General features: G+C 39.3%; 1 protein-coding gene across 10 annotated transcripts in view; it reads right to left on the reverse strand.

The window, feature by feature from the left end:
* The window catches only part of Atp9b (ATPase phospholipid transporting 9B (putative)), a 255789-nt gene that overhangs the window by 200532 nt on the left and 42535 nt on the right, over positions 1-12722 (reverse strand). For 7 of the 10 annotated variants that reach the window (XM_028872015.2, XM_028872022.2, XM_028872016.2 and 4 more), the window contains exon 6: positions 975-1067. The exons of the other annotated variants lie outside the window; for them this stretch is intronic. In XM_028872015.2, coding sequence (XP_028727848.1) covers positions 975-1067 — 93 coding nt within the window. The remainder of the gene's footprint in view (positions 1-974; positions 1068-12722) is intronic. 10 annotated transcript variants of the gene reach the window in all.

Here is a 12722-nt window from a genome sequence, read left to right on the forward strand (position 1 = left end):
AGAGGGGGACAGGGAGGGGAAGGAGGGAAGAGAAAAAGAAAAGGGAGGGGGGAGAGGGAGAGAATATGAATGAGAGAAAGAATATGAGAATAAATGCCTGGAAGTATGTGAAGCGAGTGCCCAGAGACAATAGTGAGAAAGGATCACAGACAAGCCCATCTGACTACAAAATCTCAGCAGTCCACATTGACAGCAAGATATTCCAGCAACTCGGGCCTTCTTAAACTATGAATCACATCTGAATGCCGGGCTCAGAAAACTATCAACTGTAAAGGGCTCTGGATGAACAACACCCGAAGTTCAAACTCAGAAGAGTAAGGGACCGCAGCCTTTCTAGACAGCCCTGGGTCATGCTCCCCCACTGCTTCACCACAGCCTGGGTTCGAAACAACAACATGCACACTTTGCACTAAGCAATGACAAGGAATGCTCCTGAAAACCCCTGGCTCGGATGAAAGACTATTGGATGTTAGGAATCATCGTATTTTGACTAGCATATGACGTTTTCTGCTCTTACAGAACTATAATGGCTTACTCATGGAAAACAGATTTTGATGTATTCCTATTGCTATTCCTTAGCATGTATCAAAGTAATAGACATTTGAACTGAACTGTGTCTGAAAATATTAACTTGCTACTCTTGTGAAGATTCAGTTTTTAGCACTCACAATGGGGACTCACAACCTGCTTGAACTCCAGGGAATCCAGTGCCCTCTTCTGGCTCCCACTAGTGCACATACACAGAAAAAAATAAACAAATATGTTTTAAAATGATAAGTTTTAGGACTGGGGCTGGTTTAAGATTAGGAACAGATTACTAAAAATTCTCAAATGAGCTTAAACATAATTTCACATTTTGTACTACATAAGTATGTGAAACAGCATTCTCATCTTGTCATTGATAGCAAATCAAAGTACTGGTCAAAGTGAAAAGCACTGAAGCTGTTCTACATCCTGAAGTATCAAGTACTCACCCAAAGATTTAATTCTTTTAAGTGGAAAATTTAAAAGAGACATAGAAAACACCATGGCAACCTCATAAAGCCCAATACAGGTATAAATGGATACTGAAAAGAGAGGCAGAAAAAAAATATATGAAGAAATAGTCTTTGTTTTCTTGTTTAATGACACTCTAGGTCAAGTTCATTTAATGAAAATCTTAATTCAAGACACTCAGTGGACAGCAACAATAGAAAACAAGAAGAAAATTATACCAACCCTGTAATAAACAGAATATTAACAGAGAAAACTTTAAAAGACATAAGAGTAAAGGGAGAGGTAATGGTAATTCTCCCCAGGCTGAACAATACATTTAATATGATCTCAATCAACAGCCCAGACTTTGGTGGGTTCTGGGGAAGAGAGTAAAAAAATTGACAAGCTAACTCTAGAAACATAAAGAAATATCCCCCAAACTATCCAAAATTTCTCTTAAAATGAACAACAGAGTTGGAGGGATAACAGTCCCCAAGAATTATGGTAAAATAGCAGTAGTCAGAAAGAGCAATATTGAAACAAAAAGTCAACTAAGATGACGCAGAGGGAACGAAAACCCAGAGCCACACCCACATGTGAAAGGGGGTAAAAGCAAGGCTGCAGGAAAAGACACAGAGCCAGGACAACTGTATGTCCATATGCAATAAAAGAACCTAGACACATACTATGTACTATATGGGAAAGAAATGTTACTCAAAATGGTTGTATATGAATCCTTAAACAATCTCTAGAAAATACAGAAATAGAAAAGAAAACCTCTGTGCATCTAAGTTATGCAGAAAGATATTAGGACATCATAACCACAATAATTAAAAAAAAAAAGATGGTAAGTTAAACTTTATCAAATCGATTATCAGAAGCCAAAGGCTGTTAGGAAAAATTGTGATCAACAAACTAGGACCTGGAAAACAGCTTCTCTGGTCTGTCTGTAAACAGGAAGAATCTGAAAGACGAGAGGGGCCTGCAGGGGTTAACCTTCACTGTCAAACTCACTGCATTTAAAATCACCCAGAAGACATGCGGCTGTGTTTGGATGAGAAGGGAAGAATCCCCCAGGCTAGGGATACAGGACTGGATAAAGGGAGGCGGGTGAGGGAGGACCAGAACCAGTCAAGCCCCAGGTTTCCTTTCTCTCTGCCTCTTCACTGTGGACAACAGAACCGGCTGCCAGGATCCTGCTGCCATGTGGACTGTAACTCCTGAAGCTGTGAGCTATCAAGTCTTTTTCTCTAGGCTACGTCCTTCCATTAGGTCTTCATCATGGCAATAAGAACAGTAACTAACCCCAGACCTGACTGTGCCAAGGACACAGCAATCAGCAAATCTGTAACTACCGATAAATAATAATAATAAATAAAAATAAATAAATAAATAAAATAGAGGTACACCCCAAGAGAGACCTGGAGAGAGAAGAGGTCAAATAATAAAAGGCACTGGATTTGGAAGGCACAGGAGAAGAGGGGAAGCGTATGAATAAAGAGGTAACCATGATACAGAACTTGATGTGACTCTGAAATCTGGTGCTTGTGGTTTTCAAGTGAAATGACACAAAGGAAAGAAAACAATCAGTGTGAAATGGCTGGGGGGACTCGGGAAGCCTAGTCTAAATCCTTGCAATCCTTTTCTGTTGCTATTGCTTGTTTTCAATATAAACATCTTATTGACACGTCTTTCCTCCATTTTTGTTTTGTTTTTAATTGGCACAAAATGACTGCATAAAGAGTACAATGTGGCCGGGCGGTGGTGGCGCACGCCTTTAATCCCAGCACTCGGGAGGCAGAGCCAGGTGGATCTCTGTGAGTTCGAGGCCAGCCTGGGCTACCAAGTGAGTCCCAGGAAAGGCGCAAAGCTACACAGAGAAACCCTGTCTCGAAAAACCAAAAAAAAAAAAAAAATTAAAAAAAAAAAAAAAAAAAGAGTACAATGTGAGAATTTTATATAGATAGATAGATAGATGATAGATAGATAGATAGATATAGATATAGATATATTACATACACACACACACACACACACACACACACACACACACACACATATATATATAATAATGTGTATTAAGTCCACATTTGGTATTTCTGTCCCCTCTCATATTTATCAATTCTTGGTGATAAAAATATTGTATTTTAAATTTTTCAATAGAATGTTCTTAGTCAGCTTTCTGTGCTGGAGAACAGCAGAACTTACTTCTCTAGTGTCTCCAAACTTAGTGTCTGTTTTCTGATCACCCCTCCGTCCCCACTGCCTTCTATAAATCCTTCTAGCAAATCATTCTTCTACTCTCCAGTTCTATGAGATCAACTTCTTCATATTCAAAATATGAATGAGCTCATGCAGTGTTTATCTATCTTTCTATGTCCAGCATAATGTATTCTAGGTTCATCTATGTTGGCACATATCACAAGCTTTTGCTGTCTTTTTTTTTTTTTTTTGTGCCTAAATAGTGTTCTTATGTATACTTACCTTACTTTCATTTATCCACTGATAGATAACATATTTGCTGTTGATACAATAGAAATACAAAAGATCCAAGAGACTATTAGGAGACATTACATTCCAGTAAATTTAATAACTTACAAGAAGTAAATAAGTTTCTAAACACACACTCCAAACACTACTTCACTGATCACAGAAAAAGCACTTGATATTAAACATCCTTCATGGTGAAGAAGAAAAGAAGAAGAAGAAGAAGAAGAAGAAGAAGAAGAAGAAGAAGAGGAAGAGGAAGAGGAAGAGGAAGAGGAAGAGGAAGAGGAAGAGGAAGAGGAAGAGGAAGAGGAAGAGGAAGAGGAAGAGGAGGAGGGAGGAGGGAGGAGGAAGAAGGAGGAGGAGGAGGAGGAGGAGGAAGAAAGAAAAAAGAAGAAGAACAACAACAACCACCACCACCACTCAACAGGGGCTGGAGACAACCCAATGGTGAAGAGCGCTACTGCTCTTCCAAAGGGTCTGAGTTTGGTTCCCGGCACCCACATCTAGCAGCCTATAACTTTAGCTCCAAGGAATATGCTGGACTCCATGAGAACCTGCACATACATACATACATACATACATACATACATTATATACATGTTCACATAAGTAAAGATAAAAATAAATCTTTAGTGAGTAGACAGATTAAATACTAAAAAAAATATCGCTTAGCCTACATTAGCAACGAAGTCATTTAAAAAATATTCTTCTTTAGCTATAAACAACATAATTTAAGATCCTCTTAAATTTTTCTTATTATCTTAGTAAAAATGAATTTGGTAATTTTGGAATACTGCATTAATGAAATGTGACATCACAATTAGTGAGTTATATTAGCTAACTACTTTCCCTCTAAATCTACCTCAGTAACTGAAGCAGTTTTGCCACCTGTACAATCAGCAAAGAAATAATATGGATGTTGCCACACAGACTTCAGAGAGCAAGAATGCACACACCTTTTGTCTAATGTGATATGCAAAACTAAACACTGAAATAAAAATCTAGCTTGTTCACATCAGATAAAGAATTTGTAAAACTCTGACAATGGTTTGAAACATCTGGCAAATATCTAAAGAGTAAATATTTTCTCTCCTAGCAGATCAAATGAAAGATATAGCAGTGCTTTGGCAATGTTTAGTTGTCCAGTCTGCACAAGGGTAATGTGTCTTCCCATACAGGCTTCAGTGAGCGCTCTTACAGATTAAGAAAACAATGCCATTAACATACTGAATACCATCTGAGACTCACAGATGATGGCGACAAGTAGTAACACAGTCACAGACAAGAAGAAAGGAAGCCAAGTAGCAGCCACCTGGGTGGATAAAACCTGTGCAAGGAAGGCAGGCAGCTTATCAGAGAGTGAGGCAAAGAGCCAGCTCAAAATCTGTTCTACAAGACAGGTGATAATCTACTTGGACAGATCCTGCTTCCAAACAAAGCATTTTCAGAACATTAGCGTATTTAAAGTAAGAAGAGGCATTCCTTTACAAAAGAAATAATGAAACATTTCCCCAGCTACCTTCCATCCAAATGTGCTTGTAAACTGCAGTAATGTGTTACAACCACAGTTAAGCACAAAAGGAAGCCACACCAACGCAGTGCCAATAGGCAGTCTATGAAATAGTAGAAATGAAGGAGGTAATCAGAAAGTCTTAGGCTGCTTAATATGTCTCAAAAACATATTTACACCATGCTTCATCATAAGTTAAACAGATGCTCTCTTTACACTCTAGCTTTCCCTTATCAAATATTGTCAAAATGCCCATCCACAAAGCAAGGTGCCACAGAAAAGACACTGCACCAACTCACACACAGCTGTGGACCTCAGCTGTCTCCTCTGTAGCTCACAAAAGCACCCCGAGTGACTGTACTACACCATAAGTAGTCTCCAAACAGCTGTCGTTCCCATTGACACGTATGAAACTCTCGAGTCTTCCATCACTCCCAATGGTGGTGGACATTAAAAAACGTATATTGCTATTTGCATTTGAAACAAACCTGCTGACAACTAGTTTTAAAGTATATTAAATTCAAGTACTACCGAAGTAAAAAATCCATAGAAGTAATGTCTTCCTCAACCTAAAGACAAAAGTTCTTCTTTCTTGCAGAAGACAGACCTGAAGTTCTGATTTAATATAAAACACCATCTCGAACACTGATGGCCATGCTGTTGTCCATCTCGTAGGCACGTTAAAAACAACCATCATACAGCTTTGCATGGAACTTGTAGTCTAAGGCAATATCCTTTGGAATTCTAAAAGCTAATTTCTGTTTAGTATGGATAACGAAAGAAATTTTGCTTTTTTCAACAAAAGTTAGCATCACATTTTTCTAAGGCAGTTGATTTTATATTCTGAAATTTTATAATGATAAAACATACATAGTAAACTGACTTGCTAAATAAGTGTGGGGGTTTTTGGACTATAGATACCTATTTTTGTCTTAAATTCACATGCCACATCAGCAAAATTCAAGTAAAACAAAGTAACCTGGCCAATGTTTTCTGACTTTATATTATTTGACTAAACAATGAACTGGATTATTGTCATATATTTCAAGCTGTGTGATGAGGTATTAATAAAATGTACTCAATCACAAAACAATGTATTATATTAATCAAATCATTATTAAGTGGTGGTGGTTGTAAAAGTATTAAAAAGGACAGACTATCTCATTCTGTATAAAACAGGATAGAGTTTGAAATTTAATCTCAATATAGAGGTCCATAAACATTTTCTATTTCTTGTTATAGAAAAGTCCTCAAATACAACAAGATCTGCCAGCATATGTAAGCAATACCAATAGAATATGTGATTATTGTAGATTTTAAACTACTTGATCACTTCTGGTTTCGTCCGGTCATTTGGAAAGCTATACTTGCAGGTGACTTTCTTTTATTTCAACGGTGTCTTCTCATTAGGCTGCTTGATATATCTCTCTTCCCCTCTCCTTCTCTCTCTCTTCCCCTCTCCTTCTCTCTCTTCCCCTCTCCTTCTCTCTCTCTCTCTCTCTCTCTCTCTCTCTCTCTCTCTCTCTCTCTCTCTCTCTCCTCTCTCTCTCATATTGAAAATAGATTTTTTCATACAATATATTCTGATTATGGATTCCCCTCCCCCAGCTCCTCCAAGATCCTCCCTGCTTCCCCTCCCATCCAAATTTACGCCTTTCTGTCTCTCATTAGAAAACACAGGGGCCTGGCAGTGCTAGTGCACGCCTTTAATCCCAGCACTAGAGGCAGAGGCAGGCGGATCTCTGTGAGTTCCAGGCCAGCCTAGGCTACAGAGCGAGTTCCAGGACAGGGCTGCACACAGAAACTCTATCTCAAAACAACAACAAACAAGCAAACAAAAAAGAAAACAAAAGAGGCTTCTAAAGAATAATAAACTAAAACAAATCAGAATAGAACAAAACAGAAAGAAGAAAAAGGGCCAAAGAAAAGGCAGTCCTCAACCTTGTATGGCATTATTTTATGTGACCTGACTGCCACACACACACACAGTCACTTTAAGGCCACCTGTGTCATTTGCACAGTGCTGTACAAGCAGTGCTATCACGCTCCAGTGTCCTCACCTGCACATCCAGTAAGCACTTGCTGCCTGCTCCCTTCTTCCCCTAATCCATGGCACCCAATTCATCCACATTCTATCTCCACAACTTCCCTAATCAAGCTCTTCCACATAAATGAAGTAAAATCATACATAATCTTTTGTGTTTGGCTTCTTTCACACGTGTTCAGTGTTCAACCCTGTTCTGCATGGATCAACCTTTCATTCCTTTCAGGACTGAGAAGCATTCCCACACAGACTGAATGCATTGCACTTCATTTAGGCATTTAACCACTGGTGTAGGAGGCCAGCTCCCACTTTTTCCCAGGGTACTCTTGAGGAGAAAGGGATAAGAAATACTTAGAAAGATAGTGTGGAGAAGACAGACAGAAACATGGGAAAGCTTCAGGAGGATCTGGATCAATAACCACCAGCCCCTTCAGTCTCTTCAAAAGGGCTTTTTATAGGAATGCCAAGGGGCGGGGCAAAAGATCTCTCCCAGCACAGCCAAGTACAGACCCTTCCAAAACACCTGGTAAGGATGCTGTGGTCAAGCCATCCCTTAATGCAGCCCTGCTGGTAAAGCAAGCTCAGATCTCACTAGGAAACCTCTGTGGGCCCCCACACACTGGTAGACTGTTTTCACTTTGGCTGTCATGAATATTAAATACTATGATAAACATGGGCAAATGTTCTTGGATCTCTTGTTTTTAATTCTACCTAACCATGAAGGAAGTACAAGAATCTATTCTGTGACTGATGAAACATTTACAATACCCCAAATAATGTTCCAAGGTTCCAGTATTTCTACATCCACCCCCAATACTTTGTTTCACACTACTTTAGTGATGGCCGACCCTTAGTATTACCTTGCTGAGGTTTTCTTTACATTTTCCTATTAATTAATGCTGTTAACTGAACACCATGTGCTTATTGGCCATTTCTCTATCTTATTTGAAAAAATATCTATTTGGAGTCTTTGTCCATTTGTAAGTCAAGCATCCTTTTGCTAGTAAAGTGCAAAGTTCTTTACCTATCTGGATACTGAATCTTTACCAGGTCTATACATGTTTTCTCATTTTCTGTTCTTTCTTCCTTTTCAATATTTATCTATTATTATATGTGTATGGCTAAGTGTATGTTATATGTCCCACAAGTACACATGCCTGAGGAAACCGAAAGAGGGCATTAGAGCCCCAGGAACTGGAATTACAGGAGTCTGTGAGTCATCTGAGGCAGGTGCTAGACACTGAACCTGTGTCCTATACAAGAAGATCAAGCGTTCTCAATTGCTGAGCCATCTCTCTGGCCCTTCTTTTCACTTTTTGACAGTTTCCTTCAGTGCATAAAAGCTGATCAGTAGACCAAAAAGAAGGTTCAGTAGGTAAAGTCACTTGTTACTAAGCCTGATTATCTGAGTTGGGTCCCTGTGACACATATGGTAGAAGGAGAGAACTGACTCATATGAGTTGTCCTCTAACATCTACATGTATGCCATGCACAGACAATATACACACACATACATACATACATACATACACACACACACACACACACATACATACATAAGTAAAAAAATTTAAATATTATCAGGGAATTTTATCTAAGAATGCTTTAATTTCTTCTTCCATTTTTAACTCATGGTTTTACCAGACAGAATTCCTGGCTGATAGTTTATGCTCTCATTGCTTTAAAAACATGTCCTATCATCTATCTCCATGGCTTCTGTGATCTGAGCACATCGTATCTGAACCATTTCCTTTGCTTTTAGGCTTTCCTCTGGGTCATCGGGTTTAACAGTCTGTGCCTTGGTGCAGACCTCTTCCTCTTGATCCTCTAGAGGTAGTAGGAACTTAAAAGCCCAGGTTCCTGTCCTTGATCAAACAGAACAAGTCTCTTGCTGTTACTCCTTCCCTGCTCTATCCTTCCCCTCCCTCCTGTCCTAGATGTCTATGTCAGTACACTTCCTGTTGTTCCAACACCTCTCAGGAACTGCTCACTTGTGCTTGTTTTATGCCCCTCAGACTGGATCATTTCAACTGCCAGAGTCAAGGTCACTGACACTCCAGTCCACTCAAATCTTCGACTACAACCTTCTGCTAAGTTTCTTTCATCAGCTAGCCTATTGACCAGCTCCAGAATTCTTCTACATATTCACATAATTTCTGTATCTTTACAGTTATTCTCTACGTATTCATACATCGTTCTCTTGACATCTTTCTGCAATTTCTCCCGTGGCTTCCTTGCCTTCTTGACCAGGAGTAAGACAGTTGGTTTAAACTTCATGTCTTGTAGTGCAACATCTGACCTTCATCAGAAAGGTCTGTAAAGTTCTTTTGAGAATGATTCTTGGCCAGCTCCTTAATCTTTGTGGGAAAGTGGACTGTGGAAAGTAAATCTGGAACCACTATGTTTCCGCTAGTCTTCCTAGTCTAGGTTTGTTGTGTTGTTTTATCTGTACTGCAGAAGCGTCTCTTGAGTGACTTGTAACTCGAGGATTCTTTGTCAAATGTGCTCTCTCAAGTTTCTCTTCCATCAGCTTATACTCATCAGCCAATGTTTGGAAATTCCTTGGCATATGAAGAGGAGAGAGGACGGAAACAAAAACTGTCCCATTCTTTGCAGACTGACTCTGCTCCAGTCCTCTTTCAGGCTCTAGCCAACAAATGAGGCAGTTTACAACTCTGCCTTGGCCACCACTTCCTACCTGCACTGAGCATATACAGTTAACCAACGGACAAAGAACTTCTCAGGCCTTTTCTGCGCATTTCCCTATTTCTCAGCATGGACACAGGACTCAAAACTCTCCAGTATATAGAGATATTCTGAACATTCAAATAGCATAGATGTTTTTTCTCCTTTACTCTGCTGCTTGTCACTTGATTACACTACACTAGCGTTTAGGCCTTAACTGTAATTCTTTGCCCCAGGCTACTTTGACTATTCTTTATTCTGACATATAGGTGAGAAATTCTTGCTGATTTTCTGGTCTTCTGCCCTGTGTTCCAAGCAGAGTGAGCCAAAAACCTTTGCCTTGGGTCACTTCCCACCATCATCCACAGTCTGCAGAGAAAGACCAACAGCAGTCCTCTTAAATCATTTCTGTTCTTCCAAAAGGCTGTCAAATGCATCTTCAAGACTTGGAGAGAATCTGGAGCCAGAGGAATCAGAAACAGAACCAAAAGTTTTCTAACATTTTTTCAGTTGCCTTTATCTGGAGTTAGCAATCTTATGGGTGCTAAAAAACTTTTAATGCTTTCCAAAGTTCTCACAAAGTCAGTTCAGGAGGTTTCTGCTTGGCTTTTCAGCATTTCAGCCTAAGGGCAGGCACATGGAGCTGCTTGCTCTGCATGCTGCACTGACATCATGAGTACAACTATTAATTTTCAGACATAACCACTCCATCAACACACTGCGCTTAACTGCAAACACCAGAGTAAAACTAATTTCACAATAAGCTGGAATCTATATCTGTTCTCAAAATAATATAAAGTCAAACCTAATTTACCTGGTCATTTGAGGATTCTTTTTCCTAAATCTTTCTTTTCTAGTACTTACATGTGTTCACGTATGTATGCACACCTAGGTGGAGGTCAGAGGTCAATGTTGGATGTCTTCCTCAGTTGTTCTTCATATTAATTTTGGGGGCAGAGTTTCTCACTAAACTTGGAGCTCACTGATATGGCTAGACTGTGGCTAGTGAGCTCCAGTAATCTGCCTGTCTCCATTCCCCAAACATACATCCTCCTCAAGTACTGGCCTTACAGATGCTCACCCAGGACTCAGCTGTGACCCAGGTCCTCATGTCTGTGCAGCTAGCACTTGAGTGACTGAGCCTCTTCCCAGCCCATTCAACTCTTTAGTGATTAAAACACTGTAGAGAGAGTAGTCTTCAGCATATGGTACCAGACAACTTGATATTTATGCAAAGCATTGTGGACCCATATAACAGACTGTACATGAAAATGGATCAGACTTAACTGTAGAGCTTAGTCTCTAGAAGAAAAGGGAAATTAGAGTGTCAGCCATCTCTTTCTTTGCTACAACACCAAAAGCACAGACAAGAGGGAAAGTGGATGAAGTAGACCAAACAAAAGGTTGATATATCAAGGAAGTGAAGCTATAGGCCCCCAAAATGGGAGAGACTATCTGCAATGATAAATCTGGCAAAGGCTTACCCAAGATAGCTAAGGAACACTTACAATTCAGCAACAGAAAGACCAACAGCTCAGGTAAAAAGCGGTTGAAGAAAATAAATATACAATTATTCAAAGAAGATATGAAAATGGCCAATAAACATACAAAAACACTCAATCTCAATAATCATTAGCAAATGCAAATAAAACCCATACAGCTACAATAAACATGGCAGACGGTAACGAGTACTGGTGAAGGCACAGCAAAATTGAAACCTATGTACACTGTTGGCAAGAATGCCAATGATGCACCAATTAAAAAACAGGGTCATGGTGGTTCTTTTGAAATGCTAAACAGAGTTACCACCTAGTCTAAGCAATCTCCCTGCTGGAATATATCCAAGAGAAATAAATATGATGTTTATGAAAAGCTATACAGTGTTCATAGGAGTGTTGGTTATTCATAACCATCACAGAATACAAACAACTCAAATGCCAGTGTTTATCTAGTCAGTGTTGATTAGATAAACAAAATGTGGTATGTCATGCAGTGGGATATTACTTGTCAACAAAAGGAAAATACTACTTCATGCTATAACACGTATAAGCCCTGAAAAGCATGCCAAAGTAAAAAAGTCAATGACAGAAGACCTCACAGTACATGACTGCACACATATTAATGTCCACAGTAGGTAAAACCAGAGACGGAAAAGTAAAGCAGAGGTCACCTAGGACTTCAGTGGAAGAAAAGGAGGAAAACATGAAGAGGTGATCCAGTAAATTTTGGGTTTCTTTGGGGAATGCTTAAAAATGTTCTAAATTTAGATGATGGTGATGACCACATTAACTTGATGAATAGAGCAAAAACACTGACCAGTAAGTCTTAAATAAATTAACCTTTAGTCACACATACTCAATGAGGTATTATTTAAGGTAAGTTACTCATTATATATGCCACATACAGACAGAACATACACTATCCACTCTGACTTTCCTTTTCAACAAAAGCCCAGGGTTTAATCTCACCTAGAGTCTCAGTGTGCCCCACACTATTTACTCATCACATCTCTTTTCTGCTGTCACAAAGCCTGTGTGTAACAGTGTGCCCCATTATCTTCCCGATAAACTGCTCCTTTAACTACAGACTGAAAATGAGGAAAATGAGCTCTTTAAGTATTTGTAAAGGCCCAAATGTGGGGTAAGGTGCACTATGTGTATGCACTAAGCCACACGGGATAATGACATTTATTTCAGATGCTTACTGCCATACCATGAACACTGACCTCTATGGGTGTGTTTAAAATAAGACGCACATTAAAGAGCTGTTATGAATCACAGAACATGTGCACAGAGCAGCTGGGTTTCTTTCAAATCTGTTACAGCATTCTAACAGCACACACCATATAGGTTTGTGCGAGTGTATACATACATGTGTGTTTGTGTGTAAAAATGAAAATATACATATGCACACATGCACAACACACACACACACACACACACACACACACACACGCATGTGTGCACATGTAAGCATCGAGAAAATGAATAAAATTTTACCTGAAATTCTAGCATTACA

This window comes from Peromyscus leucopus, chromosome 19 (assembly GCF_004664715.2).
Source record: "Peromyscus leucopus breed LL Stock chromosome 19, UCI_PerLeu_2.1, whole genome shotgun sequence".
NCBI lineage: Eukaryota > Metazoa > Chordata > Mammalia > Rodentia > Cricetidae > Peromyscus > Peromyscus leucopus.